Source organism: Zeus faber, assembly GCF_960531495.2.
Source record: "Zeus faber genome assembly, chromosome: 15".
Classification (NCBI taxonomy): domain Eukaryota; kingdom Metazoa; phylum Chordata; class Actinopteri; order Zeiformes; family Zeidae; genus Zeus; species Zeus faber.
The window spans coordinates 13926468-13944485 of record NC_137194.1 but is presented as its reverse complement, the minus strand read 5'-3'; the positions used below and the strand labels follow the sequence as shown (position 1 = coordinate 13944485).

Below are 18018 nucleotides of genomic sequence, written 5' to 3'. Positions count from 1 at the left end.
CTAGAAAATCGGCTGTTGAAGTATATATTGCGGCTGTATTGGGTTAAATTCACTGTTGTGAAAGCTTGAAATGTTTGATGTGTGACATAAGAGCTTGTTATATGACACTTAGAAGCCGTGTAATGGAGAACCAGGAACATCAAATGTTAGCGGTATTAGCTGCAATCGCTAGCTCGTTGAAGCTTTTAACACCAAGCTGGGGTAAAGGCCGGAATCTGATGTTGCCCTTCAGGGCCCCCGGAATTGTCCTTTGACACTGGATTGTGAAGCCTCTCTGGGAAAGAGGACTAAACATCCAGAAAGCTTATTCAACAAGGGATGGCAAGATGCAGGTCCATAAAGAGAGAAGAAAGAATATCCGAAGCACAGTCATTAGTTAACGCTGATAGGTGTTTTCACTTGAACAGGCAAAGCTATTATTTTGTCGAGACAAGTCTGCACTGGATATTTTTCGCCTTTTTCATACACTTGCATCCGCCCTCTCTTTTATTCTACTTATATCTCTCCCCCTTCGCCCTGCTATCGTCCTCTTCCACCTTTTCCTTTCACAGGCTGTTCTTGTCCGGTAGCTCTGCCTCCGGACTGCGAGGGAAGTAGACGGTGGCTTTGTGTTCCTCGTAGCGGTCGATGTGCTTGAGATGTACCACCATGTGCAGGGCGTAGGCGAGGACCAGCAGCAGGATCAGGGAGGTCACCAGGCCCATCAGGATGGCTGGTGTCAGGAAGGTGGCGCAGTCGCTCGCTGAGGCAAACTTGTCTGACTGCACGTTGAAGGCCTGGATCTAAGGAAGAGAGAAGGAGATGGAAAGAGGTAATTCGGACGACTGGTGATACAAATTGGCAGATGTGGAAAATGGCATGGCAGGACCTTTACTTGCAGAACCTTGATATTTCCACATCTACATAGAGACAAATTTCTGCAAAATATTTCTGTGCAACATTCTGGAGAGAGACACTGTCTGAACACGTTACAACGCAATGCTAATTGGCCACTTCTCAAAGCGTATGACAGTAACTATCAGTCCTTTAAGTACATAAACATCAGTACCCTGAGCCTCATGTTTTTCACATATACCTGGAAGTCTGTGAAAGTGATGTGCCAATTAGCCGACGTGTCCGTGTGGGAGCTAGGCACCAGGAGAGTATCGTATTTGTGTAAGCTGCTGACGTGCTGGCAATGGTAGGAGGAGGTCGCTGGGGCGTAGACCTCGCTGGCATTGAAAGTAGCCTCCTGTGTCCAGTTGTAGTGGATGTGAACACTGTCCAGCGTAAACCAGTTCTGACCAGCTGCCTCATAAAAAGTGTTGGACATCTGGAGCCTGGTGGGAGGGAGATATGGTATTACTCACAACACCTACACTCAGAACTGTTCAAGTGGGAATGCATTAGATGTCAGTGGGGGACAGGTCAGTGTAGGCGAGTAGTGGGAGGGATAGTACGGCAGCTTTTACCTGATGACTAGTCCTCGCAGGTCCTCCACATCACCAAACCTTAATGAAAGCCTGCGGCAGAAGAGCAGAGATATTGCAGTGTGTTATCAAACACAACAGGAAGGTAAAAGCGAGCACACAGGCCAAGCTCACAGCTTTGGTCTATTTTCGAGCTGTTCTTTTGTCAATGTCAAGTCAAAGTCAGGCGTCCCATGGCTTTCACTTTCTTATATTATTCTGTTGAGCAGAGTTATTCCCGAGTGTCTCAGTCTCCTAGTAGTTCTGATTCCATGCTCCGTTTCCTGGACCTCTCCTCCATCTTCTTCCCAACGGTTTGTTTCCCTGTCGGATTTCTCCACTGACTGTCTACCTGTGTAATGATCCTGTTCAAGTAAAGATTGTTTCCTTTTATCAAAGTCCCTGTCTCCCAGTCATACTATTGAGTCATCTTGCCTGTCTTTCCACCAGTTGTTACAGTACAAGCTGGCCAAGACTATGGACTCAGCCCACTTCGATCCTAAGCGCGCCGCACTCGATAACCAACTAGTGGTGCATGGACAGGCAATCATCGCCACGAACGTCATGTTAAGGCTCCCATGAGCTGCTCCTTCACACCGTCACCAAACAACAGAACTCTCAAGCCAACCTGTGAAGTGAAATACTCCCCAGTTACGGAGGTCCGATCCGGCCACAACCCAGTGGCAGCTCCAGTTCCAGTCGTCTCTCCAGTTCCAGCTCCAGCTCCCATCGTCACATCGCCAGCCCCGGGACCTCACCTCTCCAGACCCGAACGGTTTTCCGGGTACTATCAATCTTTCCTGGTCCAGAGTGGCCTACATTTCGAGGTATGTCTTCGTTTCCATCAGCTCAAGGGTAGCATACCTCATCTCGCACCTCGCCAACCGAGCTGAAGCCTAAGCTACCACCAAGTGGTCCAGGGGTTCTCATATCGGCTCTTCGTTGGAGCTCTTCTCCAACAACCTCTGCAAAATGTTCGACCACACTACCCGGGGTAGAGAGGCAGATAGAGCATTAATGGGTCTGCACCAGGGTAAATGTCGAGTCTCTAACTACACCATTAAGTTCCGCACCCTGGCAGCCGACAGTGGCTGGAACACTCACTGCTTGTTCGACGCTTTCCTTTATGGGTTAGCCGATCCCATGAAGGTTAGCTCCTCTAGAGCTTCCCTCCAGCTCAAGACTCTCTGATCTCCCTGGCCATTAAAATTCATAATCGTCTCCAGGAGAGAGTGAGAGAGAGGTCCAGGGGGGGCAGGAGGAGGAGCCTGGAGGAGCGACAGCACCACATGCGGGAGGGCAGATGTATTTACTGTTCTCAGCTGGGTCAGTTCATCTCCACGTGCCCAGTAAAAGGCAAGGCTCATCAGCGAATAGGAGGGTGCTGGTGAGCCGAACTACTTCTGCTGTTTTTTCCTCCCGACCTGTCACGCAAGCACGGCTTATCATTCCTTCTCAGGCTTTTCTTCACGCAGTGTTAGTGGACTCTAGGGCAGATGAGAGCTTCATCGATTGGAGGCTAGCCAAGAAATTGAGATTTAATTGAAGTCCCTTGCCAAAGCTCTTGGAGGTCAACACTTTGGATGGCCATCTGCTGTGCCAAGTCACTCACTGCACTCAACTCATTCAACTAGTCATAGCCAATAACCACACTGAGCCTCCATCTTTTCAACTGCCTCTCATCCTGGGCTTTCCATGGCTCACGAAACATAACCCTCACATAGACTGGTCCACAGGGGAAGTAATGGGTTGGGGTAAGGAATGCTTGCTCTCCGGCTTCCTGTCAGTTTCTACCTCTGAGCCATCTTGACCCTCGGAAATTTTACTTCCTGCCGTGGATCCCCAGCCCCGAGACCCACCTCCTGTGCTTCCCAAGCCTCTAGTGGCTTCGAAGACTTCCAAATTTCCCAAGTTTCTGAGTCTCCTCTTTCCCCACCTCCTTCTACTCTGACTTTCCAGACCTCTCTGGGGTCCCTTCCTGTTACCTTGACATCAAGGAGGTTTTTAACAAGGCCCGACTACCTCTCTGCCCTCTCACCAACCCTATGACTGTGCTGTTGACTTGCAACCAGGTACTTCACCCCCCAAGGGATGCCTCTATTCTCTGTCACCCCCCGGAGATGGAGGTGATGAGAAAGTATGAAGAATCCTCACTGGCTACTGGAAAGAAATGTGAGTCCCATGTCCCCTCCATCGCATTCCTGGGCTTCATCGTCTTGGTGGGCAATATTCAGATGGATCCTGCGAAGGTCCGTGCTGTCACCGAGTGGCCTACGCCCTCTAATGGGAAACAGTTGCAACGTTTCCTGTGCTTTCCAACTTTTATAGACGTTTCATCAGGAATTATAGCACTGCTGCCACCCTGCTGTATGCCCTAACCTCCTCCAAGGTGAAGTTCCTGTGGTCCCCACAAGCTGAACAGGCTTTCCGGAGGTTGAAGGAGAGCTGCACCTCGGCACCTCACCTTCATTCAAATTCCTAGTGCAATCATACTTTGTGAAGAAAGTTAGACCACTTACGTAGCTTTCTCCTTGGTGCAGATGGAGCCCTTGGTGTCCACGGGGGAGTTGGGGCTGAAGACTTTCTCGGTCAGGTCAATAAACGTGTGATTCCTGTAGCGGATGGCCAAGCGCTTGGCTTTGAACAGAATACAGGTCTTCCCATTGTAGGACACGCTCAGGGGGCCGTAGGGCCCCATTAGAGACTGCAGCAGCTTCCTCTTACTCTGGGACATCCCTGGCTGATGCCAGTTGAATGGCTGTAAATACAAATCACAAACAGCTAAGTACAAGAACAACCTTTGATCAAATTGGGAAACTAAATGTAAACCCATCAGCCCATGTATACAAGGAACAGCAGTGTTGCTTATTTGAAACATCCTCTAGGGGGCGATCAGCGCCCGATCAAGAGGCTAACCCTCTTGAAAGAGCATTAGGGCTAATCCAACAACATTAAAGATATATAGTCTCCAAAGACAGTCTTTGCTGATCTGTCAATATGGTGCATACACGGAAAGAAATGGTGGCTTCATGAATGAAGCTCACCACTTGTTGAAGTCAAAAACATTTGGCTCAACGACTTCACTGAGAGCAGACCAGTGTGAGGGGTGACAACAAAGTTTTTTAGCTCTGGTGAATCCAGAGCTAAAACTTGTGTGTGTGTGTGTGTGTGTGTGTGTGTGTGTGTGTGTGTGTGTGTGTGTGTGTGTGTGTGTGTGTGTGTGTGTGTGTGTGTGTGTGTGTGTGTAAGAGGAGAGAGATGGAGAGGAAAAACAGAGAGAGAGAGAGACTACCTGCAGTATTCTCCGGAGTGGGTTCTCATCTTCAGGCGTCAAATAAACCTCTTCACTTTGTAAGCCCAGTCCACCATCATAACCTGAAAACACACACACGCACACACACCGAGGGCTCACATCAATACAGACACATTAAACACATAGCAGTGCTGCACTGCGGATCGCAAGTATAATTACTCCATCACTTCAATTACTTCAAAACTTCAACACAACTAATGTGTGACCTATTTCAGATTTCAGAAATATGCTTCTTCAGTTAAAAACAAGAATACCTGTTGGCACACACACAAACATAGAGCCCACACACTCCACAATCAGCCGCTCTGTGTTTCCACTGGTTTTGCGTCACCACAGTGACTCATCAGCGGTTTGTTTCACAGTTATCCGTTTATTCTTTGCTGTTTATCAATAGAGTTTATCATCCTGTGCCAGCTACATACAATTTACAGTCCCTCTCAGATGGCTTGTCTCTGTCAATTTCTCTGCCTCGATGTGAAAAGGACTAAATTTAGCCCAGCCCACATTGGAATTGTTACTGAGGCACATGGAGCACAGGCATGCATGCATGCATGCATGCATGCATGCATACACGCACACGCACACGCACACACACACACACACACACACAGACACACACAGCTGAAATCCTGCTTGTGTTACAAAGCAGAAGGGATGTCTGCGACATTAAGGACGGAAATGTTCTAACAGTGTTGTCAGCATCAAAACAAGCATGACAGCCCTGATGGAATAAGGACTTGTCACGCCAAATCTGAGACGTGCGGTACTTACTCGATGTGACTCTTGTTGCTTGTTTGGGATTTTTTTTGCTGCAGAAAAATAAAGAAAGAAAGAAAGAAAGAAAGAAAGAAAGAAAGAAAGAAAATGTAAGACACAATACCAGCCTTTGTTCATAAGGTTAAAGGACCATACAGGGGTCAAATTGAGTCTGAGACCCGTTTACAAGTCAGTGCATTTTAGATGAGCCCTGAGCATTTTTCCGATGCTGGCTCACATTTTTTGATTTTCAATCTCTCTGTATTTTTGTCAAATGTACTTCATTTTGCCAGGTTTTGCATTTTGTTACTTCCATTTTAAAAGGGAGAAGCTCTGCATTGCTCTGACATATAAAAAAATAGGGCAAAATGAAGTCCCTTTGACAAAAAATGTCACCGTAGTTGCCAATGGGACCGCTAGATCATTTTGAAGAAGGGTTCTCACCAGATCGTAATGTAAAAGCATGGGCCGTCAGCAGGGAACTGGTTAGAAGGGGTATGTTAAATGTGTGTGCTGACAAGCAAACAGAACAAAACTCAATTTGACAACCAAGTCAAGGTGTGGTCTAAACGACGTCCTGGATGACTGGGATCCACCTTTCAAACTTGCCTTGACCTACATAGTGCCCTACGAGGAGGAGTGGACGCGCCACCCTCTCTTCCTTCACGTGTCTGCTCTGGTCCCCCCCCTACCTCCGACCTTCCCCAATCTTTCGTTGCTTTCGGACTCCAAGCGGTTAATCCTGATGCCGATCCATTTAACTGTCTAATCAAAGACATAATACTCAAGCAACGGGCTTAGTGCCGACGTCTGTCCCTTGACCTCGCCAGGACCAATGATCTGCCGCCCCACTTGCCTGACCTGGGTCAGTTCAGACGGGCCATTCCCGCTGTGCCGAAGAATGGTTTGGTGAGACCTGCTGAAATCGACAATCGACGGTTTAACAAAATGTTGTGATCTTGTTCGACTCTACTTCCTCTTTGGCATTTCAGTTCAAAATTCAAAAGGATCTCCTGTGCTCTTAACTTCTTTGGAACCTGGTACTACACTATGTTGCGTGTCTGCAATAGAATAAAAGTTAGAATTAAGCCTAATTGGTACTACACATTTGCTTTTTGGAGGACAAATACTTTTGGAATCCAATGCAATCTTTGAATTCCAAAATGATCATATTTACCAGACAAGCATACTTACTAACTAGTCCTGCCGTCGCATATTATTCCTCTGTTGCGATAAACCATTTGAACTTTCTTTAGCCTAGCGCCACCCTGCCCATATCAGCCCCGAAAGTTAACATAGTCTGGGAACTTCTACTTAACTTCTGTTTGTATTTGCACATATATTTTATTTCACTTCTATTTTAATCTCTAAACTTTTTGAGTTGCACTGCTCTGTGAGCTGCTGCCGGGACGCAAAGATTAATAAAGTCTTACATTATAATGTATGAAACCAAGGTCAAACCACCATCTGTATGCCCAACACCAAGACAGACGAGCTGAGTTCCGGCGGCATAGCACACAAAGGAACTGCTGGCAAAATCTATCCAGCCCTAAGTGGCCTGGGCAGTGAGACAACAGACAGACGGACAGACAGACAGACAGACGGGAATTAGCAGCACAGATAGCAGTCGGACTAGATGCCACATTGGAGGGTAGATTGATAGTTCTCCCACTGGCAGCAGGCTGAAGTGGTTATCTGTCGGTCTTGTATGGTTGCCACCTGGGCCACATTGAGCAGTTCAGTGCCAAATAGATTAGGATTAGTGGGAACTGGAAGGAGAAATACGGGCCGGGAGCATGGCAGCCGGAATATGGAGAGATGTCAGAGTGAGCTGAACAGATTAAGCCATGAAGTCACAGGCCTTGAAGGTTGTGGACGCTGACAATTAGTACAGGACACATCAGATTGTGAATGAAAGGATATAAAAGCAGGTTTCCAAACTTCCAGAGTGAATACATTTAATATAGGTGTTACAAATAGCTCTGATACTATATGTGAGTTCTGTATTTTATTAAGGGGAATATAAATATCTAAGCACCTTCCAGAAATTCCAAATCTCGCATTTATTGGACAAATAATGAAAAATATAACCAACAAACACCTTTGTGAAAAGCTTGATACAAAGGAGAGCTCTTTCCAATGGTGTTTGATTTTTATTTTTTTTGTTATCCTCTAACAAATAGCTCCTGGAGGAAATGAATAGCTTTGAGACAAAAATGGCCAATCTCATTTAATTTCTCATATATAACAATAAAACTCATGGCTAATGCACACTGAGGCTCCTTTGAGTCAACTTATAAACCATTAACACCAGGGCAATTCCACGTCTGTATCAAATGAATGACAAGCAGAGTCTGAAGCTGCAGACGGGTGGGATCGCCGGCGGAGTGTCAGGCCGCAGACAAACTGATGTCACTCACTTCCCTGATGCGTTTAACCTAAACGCCTCAGCAAGGGCTGTGCATGCGTTTGAGAGGGGCGTGCGCGTAGGACGTAGGAACATCACCAGTGCCAACACCAAAGGATACGCACACAACTAGACCCGAGATAGCAGACCTACACCTGTACGGGTTATTGTTGAGAATATGTGAGTGTGAGGGGAAATGCCTGAAAGGGGTGTTTCGTCCGAAGGGATGGTGGGTCCAGTCCACATGCCAAACGCAAACCAGTTACAGAGGACCAAAAAGGGCATATTTACATATATGAATTTAACACTGGACACCTTAAGACACGTGGTGTTTCACCTCCAGCACCCGGGAAGAGGGAGCCTCGCCCGTCGGACCCATCAGGGTCTGTAAACGGCTGCGTACCCGTGCGCCCGATTCTCACGTGCGAAAGGAACAAGCCCTCTGTCCCCTGCACCCACCTAGGCATCAGCTGGCTGAAGGAAGCAGGAGGCGACGGAGTATGTGTGTGTGTGTGTTTGTGTGTATTTGAGTACTAACTAAAGCCCGGGTCCGTTTGTTCCTGAGCCAGTTTAGCGAGGTCAGCAACCCAGGACTGCTGCGGCCCCGTCATTGGCCCAGGATGTCACACGGTGCCTGGTTGCTGAACAGGCCCTTTATATAATCAGAGCCGTACCAGTGCCACTCCTTGGCTCCGCTTGCTCCCTCTAGCACCCCACCCAACGCACACTAACACATGTAAACACACACAGGCGTCGGTGGACCGTGGACCATCGCTGACACTGAGGCTGCGACTGGACACAAGCACACATGTATTAAAAGGATTACTGGATTACCTGGATTCACTTTTTGATCAATTCATTACTTGATCAGTGGATATTTGCTTTTCAAAATGCAGTATATGAACAATTTGGTTAAAATTCTCTCTCTCTCTCTCTCTCTCTCTCTCTCTGAGGTGAGGCGTCTGCTCATCAAAGTTGTAAACAAGGCCTCCTAACCTCAGCAGCCGATCCCAGCTCTCCGCTCTTGTCTGAGCTGCGATCAACCTCAAATTGCCAATTTTTTTGGGGTTCTTTTTGGTTTATTTTATGTTTTTATATAATATTTTTTAGGTTATTTATTTTTATTAGTCTATTGTTATTGCATATTGTTTTGATGTGATTCTGCTCTAACACTGTGATTTATATCTATCTAGCTATCTGTTTATTTGTCTGTCTGTCTGTCTGTCAACCCTAACAACCCGGTGATATCTATAACTTAGACAGTTGTTAACTGTTTTGTTTTGTTTTTTCCTGCCAGTATTTCACTGTTTTACTGTTCGGGTAAATATCTCTATTGTGACACGGGTTCAGTGCATCAAATACAATTGAAATCCGATGCATTTTAAATGTAGGCTTTACAACCTTGTTCAGATGGGAACGGCTCCTTCAGGTGCATTCATTTTCTAAATCCGTGCACGGACAAAATACTGTTGTGCAGAGCAAACAGAAATTGAGTGAGCTTAAGTCACAGTGTAGTTTTCCTAACGCAGCAGGAAAGCATCCTTCAATCCCACACAGGTGCTGGCAGGTGCCGGCCTATTAATAGATTTATTAGTAGAGATTAAGCTTTAAGAGTTTACTGAGATGCCGCTCACGGTCTGTTTGGATGTGGTCTCCAGTTTGACCTGCAGCGGAGTCATAAATCCACCCAGATCTCCAGGATCAAGAGGCATTTACAGGGTGATGCTCTCTGTTGTTCGGCCCGTGACACAAGCAACACTTCACCTGGATTCGGGGAGCACCACTGACAATACAGTAGTTGTTACGCATTAAGAACATTTTTACAATTAAAAAAAAAATCATTTTTATTCAGTTGAATTGTCGTGGAAAAGATGGGACGGCTGACTTTTCACAGATTCGTTGCTGGAACTCATTAGGATTAGAAGCATAAAATGATTAACATGACACTAAGTGGGTTATCTACCGATTGTGTGCAGTCATAGATGGATAGACCAAAAGTTGGATTAAGATTAAACTGAATTTAATTTAACTTCCAAAATGACAAAGCAAGTCATATGTTGTATATCCTCAAATAAACGGATGACTTATTGCCATTTATCTACGCTTCCACACTGAAGTTTTTTCACACTTTTCATCGCTTGGTGATATTAATGAAGGCAGCAAATACCAGTAAAAAATAGAACACGGTTCAGCAGCACAATAACTAACTTGCAACAACAAGTTCCAATAAGTAGTTTGTAAACATGTTCAACCAAACAACCTAATCGTTGCTCCTGAAGGGGATTGGACGGCTGGACGGCGTCAACGGAAAAATCGCATTTGGTGAAGATATTTATAGCGTAACGTTAGCACGAACCTTTATAGCGTAATGGAAATGTTACTGCTGTTGTATGCAGATGTAGAATTGATATGTCATCTCGATTTGTGACATCAAAACTTCTTCAGTGCGCAGTTGAGAACATTAGGAAATTTATCACAACATCTGAATTAATTCATTAATTACTTAGGATATTCATGACTTTGCCCTTGGTCACTTTGCCTTCCATTTATGCTTATACATTGAATTTTGTTCAGTTTTTCAAAGCTGACCAGTGTCAGACTAGATAGACAGTATAATATTGTAATATAATAGACAATATGGAAATATTGTTTCAACAGCAAACTATGATACATTTAACAGCAGACTAGTATCTTTACACATCCAAATAATGTTGTATGTCAAAATCTAATTAAAAACAGAAACCTGCACCTTTTAAAGGTTTGTTTACCTTTATTTCCCTTTATCATTAAAAAACCCTACTACTTCGTCCAATCTCCTGTATATTGTGCAACTGGATCATTGCTTGATGTAGTGCTGAAACCGATAATAAATAACTCTTAAACTAATTTGTAAGTTTGCAAACATGTGCCGGTTCATTTATCCGGCACATCTATCAGAAGATTTGAAGCACATGACTTAATGGCTGCTTTCTGTAGGGGATTGAATAACCCAGACATTAATAGCTGTATCTTGACGGTACGCAGATCCGTATGAACATTAATAGAAATACTGCTCCAATGTAGATTTGTGATATAGGTTTTCTCATTCTATATTGTTGATTATTAGAAAACATTTTATTTTGTGATGTGGATTATTATTCTAGAATAAAGTCTAAGTTATTCATTAGAGAGTGCTAGTTAGTCAGTACTATCCAGTGGGAAAACTTCTTAAAAACTTCTCCTTTGACCGCTCACTAAATTGTACTGTAATCGACACAATCAATTTGAAATCACTTTTTAAATGATGTTTCTTTAGATCAATGTTCCTCTGCAGGTATCAAATCATGCCAAAACCTTGAATTTGTTTCATTATGAGGTGTTTCATCATAATCCATCTTAACAGTTTTTAAGGTGTTTTCTCAGATAGGGGAACGGTGACACGCGGTCGGTAGATATCCTCACTGAAGCCCTACAGAGTTTGTTTTAAATTGTACAGTATGGACTGTGGCTTGCAGCCTTAATAGGCTGGGAACAGCCCAACTTAATATTTGTCATAACCCTGTGACTAACCCTGGCTAATTAGGCTCCTCGTTATTTCAGATCTATAGCCGGAGCATCGTCGCGGTCGGAGGCTTCCATCTCACAGACACTTCCAGCCCACAGCTAATGTTATATATTTTATCATAGCCTCTAAAATGAAAGGCTTGGAAATGAAAGCTTGCTCTTATATAACATCATCATCATGGAGTATGTCAGAGCTGGGACTTGGGGACCGGAACTGTTACGTGCACGGTTACATACGCACAAAGTTTTGATTCAGAGAGCAGACCGACATTTAAACCCCAAAACCCAGAAGGCATCAGTGTAGCCGTTTCCCGCTGGAGTGACTGTCATGAAAAGTTACGATGGAGATGCGTGCGTGTGCGTATGTCGGCGTAAATGCATTCACACACACACACACACACACACACACACACACACACACACACACACACACACACACACACACACACACACACACACACACACACACACACACACACACACACGATTGAGCCGAAATGAAAACAGTCCCCAGAGTTTGTGTGATGACAGCAGCAAAATAAATCCAAGTACAAGTGTTTAGATTTGGTAAACATGGAGATTGTTGATAAGGACATTTATAGAATAAGCAGTGCGCATTCTTCCCCTTGTAATGAAAAGCTTCCAAATGTGTTATTTTGTCATGCTTCGTGCATAACTATTACACCAATCTCATGTAGTCATAACACGTCTCCTCCATCTCACATGCAGCCTCACGTGCTGTTTATCACCATGAAGCTTCTTCCAGCCTGTTCCAACTTCTGATTTCCATTCTCATCACCTATTCTGAACGAGCAAAACAAATACAGTATTTTGGAATGGAGGTGTGTGTCCCTAACAAAGGAAGTGCAAATGGCATTGCACAATCCCATTGTGAGCAAGGCTTTGTTTAATGTGTCTGAAATTGTTTTGGCACAGCACAGTGTGTGTGTGTGTGTGTGTGTGTGTGTGTGTGTGTGTGTGTCCGCAGGCAGACGCTGCTCGATGTTAACAAAGACTCTGCCCATGCTGCCTCGCTGCCTCCCCTGTGACGGAGGTGTGTGTGTGTGTGTGTGTGTGTGTGTGTGTGTGTGTGTGTGTGTGTGCCCCTGGGTCCGGGAGCCCGATACCTCATCTAGATTTGACCTGCAGGACTGCATGTGCATTATGCAGACAAGGCCGGGTAAAATTTCCTTTCTCTCGCTCTCTCCCTCTCTCCCCCCTCTCTCCCTGACTGCATCAGTAAACGGACCCCAGCAGACCATCCGTGATGCATCCCCTCCTCTCCTCCTCTCCCTGTCCCAACCCTGTTTACCTCCCAAATGTGCTGCTCCCTCTCTCCTCACTCGTCTCTCCTTTCATTCCCTCCTCCGTCTCTCTTTCTCCCTCTCTCCCCTGCAGGGCCCACTGCCCCAGCCTTATTTAGCTCCGACCAGGCCAACACTACTGTACAAAGACAACAGCCCCATCCGTGATCGATGTGCAGTGTCTGATGCGGTCTCCAACACCGAGGCAAACAAACCCCCTCGCGCCGAGGCTCCTTCCCCACATACCGACACACTCTGTATCCATGTGTTTTCGCAGCACATCCAAGGTTAGATAGGAGAGAAAGGAAGAAGGAAGGGAAGAAAGGAAAGGGAAGGAAAGAAAGCACCTCAGAGAGCACATCAGCATCCCAGCATGCATCCCCCCTCCAGCACCTCCCCCCACACCCCTCTTGTTCCCAGGCATAGAAGATGCCGCTGTTTTTTCTGTTTGTTTTTTTATTTACCTTCTGTCCAGGATTTCAGGCACTTGGTCGTAGGTGAGTCCCGGCTGCATCTCTTCTTCTGAGAAGGCGAGTCCGGGCCGGCTGAGGGGGGACAGCAAGGCGAGCGAGCAGAGGAGGAGGAATGCGTGTGCAGCCATTGAGACAATGAGAGGAGACTGCCGTTGCTTGAGCTCTGCTTCATAATCTGCTTTCCGAGCAGCGCCTGGCTCCCAGCCCCGCTGACTGACGCCCGGGCCGGCCAATCAACGAGCGGCAGGGACGATCGCCGTGCGTCACAGCCCGCTCACTGTACTCCCTCCTCCTCTCCCCCGAGTCCTCCCACCCTACTCCCTTCTCTATCATCCTTCCTCTGCTTCCCTCACTGCTCACCCTCCCACATCCACTCCCGTGCTCTCTCCCACCCTCTCTCTCCCTCTCTCTCTCGCACACATAGCTGCAGGCAAACCCTAAGTATAGACAGTGGCTCATTCTTTCTCACAACTCAATATCCCATCATACCTCTGCTACCTACAAACATCACACATACAGACCCACTCTCACGCACAGTACACATTCATTCACACACACACACACACACACACACACACACACACACACACACTTACAGAGAGAAACTCACACCTCCGTGGAATAACACCATCACCTGGTAATGTCAAGGTCAGCTTGAGTAGGACGACAGGATGTTGACATATTAAAAAAAAAAAAAAAAAAAAATGGATCCGTGACTGCATGACCTAGATCTCCACAGCGCTGCCACAATAGCGGAATTAATTCACTTGATCTATGTGTTGTCGTGGGCGCTCGGGGGGGGGGGGGCGAGGAAATTGTCCACTGAGGCTGCAAATATGGACGGCAATAGCAGCTGAGCAGCTCCGGAATGAGACCGAGAACCGAGGGTCCGACCCTGACGACCCTGATGCCCGATCCCATTTCCTCCTCATTATTCTGCCCCGCGTGCAAGACGCCTCCAGATCCCGATACGTCCCCCCCCCCACATCTTCCATTTCCATTTCTGCTGTGGTGATGATGATGGTGATGATGGTGATGATGATGATGGTGATGATGTTCAGAACGGGAACACTAAGAGTGGTTATGTAACCCCGAGCGTTGTGACCTAAAATGATGGCAGATTTTCACAGGGCTTCGTCGCAAACACTCCCATCAATAGACAGACTGCTCATCCCTTCTGTCCGTTTTGGAGATCAGGATTTTTTTTAGTCCCTCGAGAGGGTTCATCTCTGAAAATAAGCCGAGCCTTCTGTCTGATGCGGTTTCTTGTGCGGCAACTCCATAGAATACGGTTCCTGCTCGGTCGCAAAGGCTCGCGTCGTATTTACGTAACGGGTTAACGATCCCATACGCCCCACTTTGCAAATAACGCGTTCCGCCTCACAATATGTAACCGATGATGATGAAGACATGATTTAACGCTTATTCCCTTCGCCTCAATTTTTCTCGCCCGGTGCACTTGTGTCATTGTGCGTGTGTGTTTGTGTGGCATTATGTAAGTGTCAAAGCTGACGCGCAATGCGTAACGTGTCGCGAGCGCATTCATGAACGCGTGCGGGCCGCTCTAGCGCGAAGGGAAGGAAGGGTACGGCGGGTCAGTTGTCGTCTGTGCCTCCCTCCGGTAACAGAGGGCGACTGCGGGGCTGCCTCGGCCCTCTGCGTCTCCCTCCTTCTCTGTCACTTCCGCGGGGCCGGCGTGTCAGTCCGCGGCGGGAAAGTGCAAAGTAGACTGTCGAAAAAGCCAGAGGGGCGGGGGGGGGGGGGGGGGGGCAGTCCGGGATGAGACGTCTAGGTGATGAGGACAGAAAAAAACAAAAACGTGAAATTAAGGATCGTGTTAAGGCGGTAATTATGAGGCTGTGCGATGAGCTTAAGGCGGCGATAAAACATTACACTGGTGTCAACCTCCGTTAGTGAAACCACAACGACAAGGGGGGAAAAAAAAAAATTGTTCTTGACATTACCCGGCGTACGTTCATTAGGCCTAAGCGGCGATTTTTCCCACCGGGTGTTATCGACGGAGCGCGACCGTTATTAACGTCGACACTCGCCACTCGTCAGTCATTCTTGAGATTATGAAACATATTAAAAACACACAGAGCCGTGGCCCCCGGAGTCTATTTTAAGGACGATCTCATGTCTTCATACTTTTCAATCTTGTTCCGCATGTCCACACGGAACACATTAGGGATTGCCAATGCGTCCACAGTGATGTAATGGCTTTCTCCAGATTAGAGGAGAACATGTTAACGGCGACGTATACTGCGACTGAATCGACACGCTTTCGCAAATGTGTTTATCTGATCCAGGCGACGCTTAATCGCGAGTGGCGGCGTTAATCAGAACGCAGACGCACGAATCCACCGAGTGCGCCTTCGCGGGGTGTTTTGTGGCCTTACGCAATCCGGCTCCTCTAACTCCGCAGCTCAGACTCGCTTTAGTGTCATCGTCGTCGCCGTCGTCGTCGAGGAGCAGAACTCTCCTCTCCCGCATGCGTCTCCTTCTAAAATCATGTGGAAAGGAAAAATACTTTGAGTTATGTGTTTTTATTGGTACACACATTCGCAACTTTACCATCTTCCGCCGTAGTCCACTGCTTCGGCTGCCTTCTTTGATGTCATTGATCCCTGTACAAGCATGCAGGCGCACGCACGCACGCGCACACACACGCATTCTCATACATGCACCAATCTTTTCCAGAGCTTATCAGATAATCTGACTGCATGCAGCGTCACCAGGCATAACTATCATAGTCCTATCAAGTTGTTGTCATTTATTCAATATCTTCATAAGCCATTAATAGCCTACTTTTTTTTCCATTTATCAGATGGTAAAAAGAAAAAAAACAGAAAACTAAGCATGTACAATCATGGCCCAATATAAACCATATATATTCAAACATGGAACAATAATAAGCCGTGTTCTTATAGTATCCATCCTCAGCACTTATGCTAAACATTCTATGAAAAAAATAAATAAATGTGGAACAATCTCCAGGTAAGCGCACTGTCAGATTAATCTGTCACGATTGCATAATGTACTTAAAAGATTTCACTATGTCACTGCTGTGTGTCCTTCACAATATCCAGGGCAATGGGCTGGATAACTAATATTTTCTTGATGTGTAACAAAACAAGCAGTTAGTACAAAGCCCAGACTTTGCTTTATAACTGGCTTTAATCTCTCTCTCTCATTGTACAATGAAGAGTATTTATTGGTACAGCGCCGTGTGTGTGAAGCAAATATTCCTCCAAAGATAAAACATTTCTTCTATGAAACTATGCATGCATAACACACTTAAATCTAAACTAATACATCTCCCGTTGCGTAACAATTGGTACCATATTCCTCTGAGTATTTATTAACTGGCTGTTCTGTATCGTAAAACACTGCAAACTGCACGGACTGGAAATAAACAGTGACCAATAGGTTTCCAGCTACATCACAGCAGATATCCATTCAGTCGTTGGCTGCTAATCCACATCCTGCCACTAGAGGGCCCTTTTTTCATATCACATCACTGTTACTGCAATCCATGATATTTATGGGCTTAATTCATGAGGCACGACTTAAACTATGAAATATGGTCATATAAATGGATGCATTGGTTGTCTTCAACGGAAATTATCTATCAACAAACTTTGAATGATAGTGCATATTTAAGTCACATGTTGCTGTTGCAATGATTCAATAAATAAAATACATTCAAAATAGTTTATGTAATACATTACCTGTTAATAAAAAATAAAAAAAAATTGCGAGTCATATCATAACACATGATACCACTACACAGAACTGTTAAAATATGTATGTCTTGTTCAAGCCATTTAGTTCAGTCGACAATCTCTCCAGAGTTAGCAGCAAGACGTATTGTGGCCTCACGTGATCGGCTTCAAGTCCCTTACAAAAACCTAGAACCTTACAAGCAGGTAAATCTTCCCTAACAATAAATATTCATTTTGAAAGTCAACAAGACAAAATAAACATATGTTCCAAACAGATGATATGGAACACAGGAGCGCAGGCTATGATGAAATACCATATGCATGTGACAAATAACCTCTTGAACTTGAATCAGCATTGGGGCCTTCAGTGAGTGCTCAGTCGTAGGCATACGTGATACTACGCTTCAGACAGTTATCTAGAACATATGCATGTGGCAGCATAAAACAGTGGTTTTCAAACTTTCCTTCGGGGCTCCCACTTAAAAAAAAAAAAAAATGACCATAGTGACCCAATTAACAACGGGCCACATCTATAAACAATGAGCAGAGCAAAGATTGTGTGTAAATTAATATCTCGGAACATCTCTTTTCACCATCATCGTCTTTTCCGCAACTCGACACAGATCGTGTTGCTTGAATAGTGAAACCAACCATTTCCGAGATCGACACTCTGAGATCTTGTTTCGAAAAACAAAGGAATACATTTTGCAGTTAAAATCTCCCAGGTCACAACCCAGACTTTTGCCCCCCCCCATCCAAAAATAAAAAGTACAATTCTTCCGGCCTCTGCTTTCCTTCACTGATATGTAAGGTTTGTTCTGAGGCTGATTCTAAGGGCCTGTGACTGACACGGGCAGAACATTAAGGTTAAAAAAAAATAATAATAATAAAAATTTGGGGCCCAATGTGATATATTTTCACGGGGCCTAAAATCCCTGGCAGCGCCCCTTGTTCTAGTATTAGTGAAGGGCAGGAGAGGACAAAACATTTTCTTAGGATAGAGATAGACTTGTTGCATGACAGTTATACCCCCATCCACCAAGTAAAAA

The 18018-nt window shown here is 45.6% G+C and overlaps 1 protein-coding gene across 1 annotated transcript; it reads right to left on the bottom strand.

The window, feature by feature from the left end:
* Nucleotides 1–215: 215 nt before the first annotated feature.
* Nucleotides 216–15737, bottom strand: LOC307241184 (V-type proton ATPase subunit S1-like; the record flags this gene model as incomplete). The annotated part of the gene is made up of 8 exons (XM_080015220.1): nt 216–782; nt 1076–1319; nt 1452–1502; nt 3968–4206; nt 4741–4823; nt 8673–8716; nt 13236–13316; nt 15601–15737. 8 exons carry the CDS (start codon nt 15735–15737, stop codon nt 546–548), a joined length of 1116 nt encoding a protein of 371 aa, XP_079871346.1. The 3' UTR covers nt 216–545.
* Between the last annotated feature and the right edge of the window lie 2281 nt (nt 15738–18018).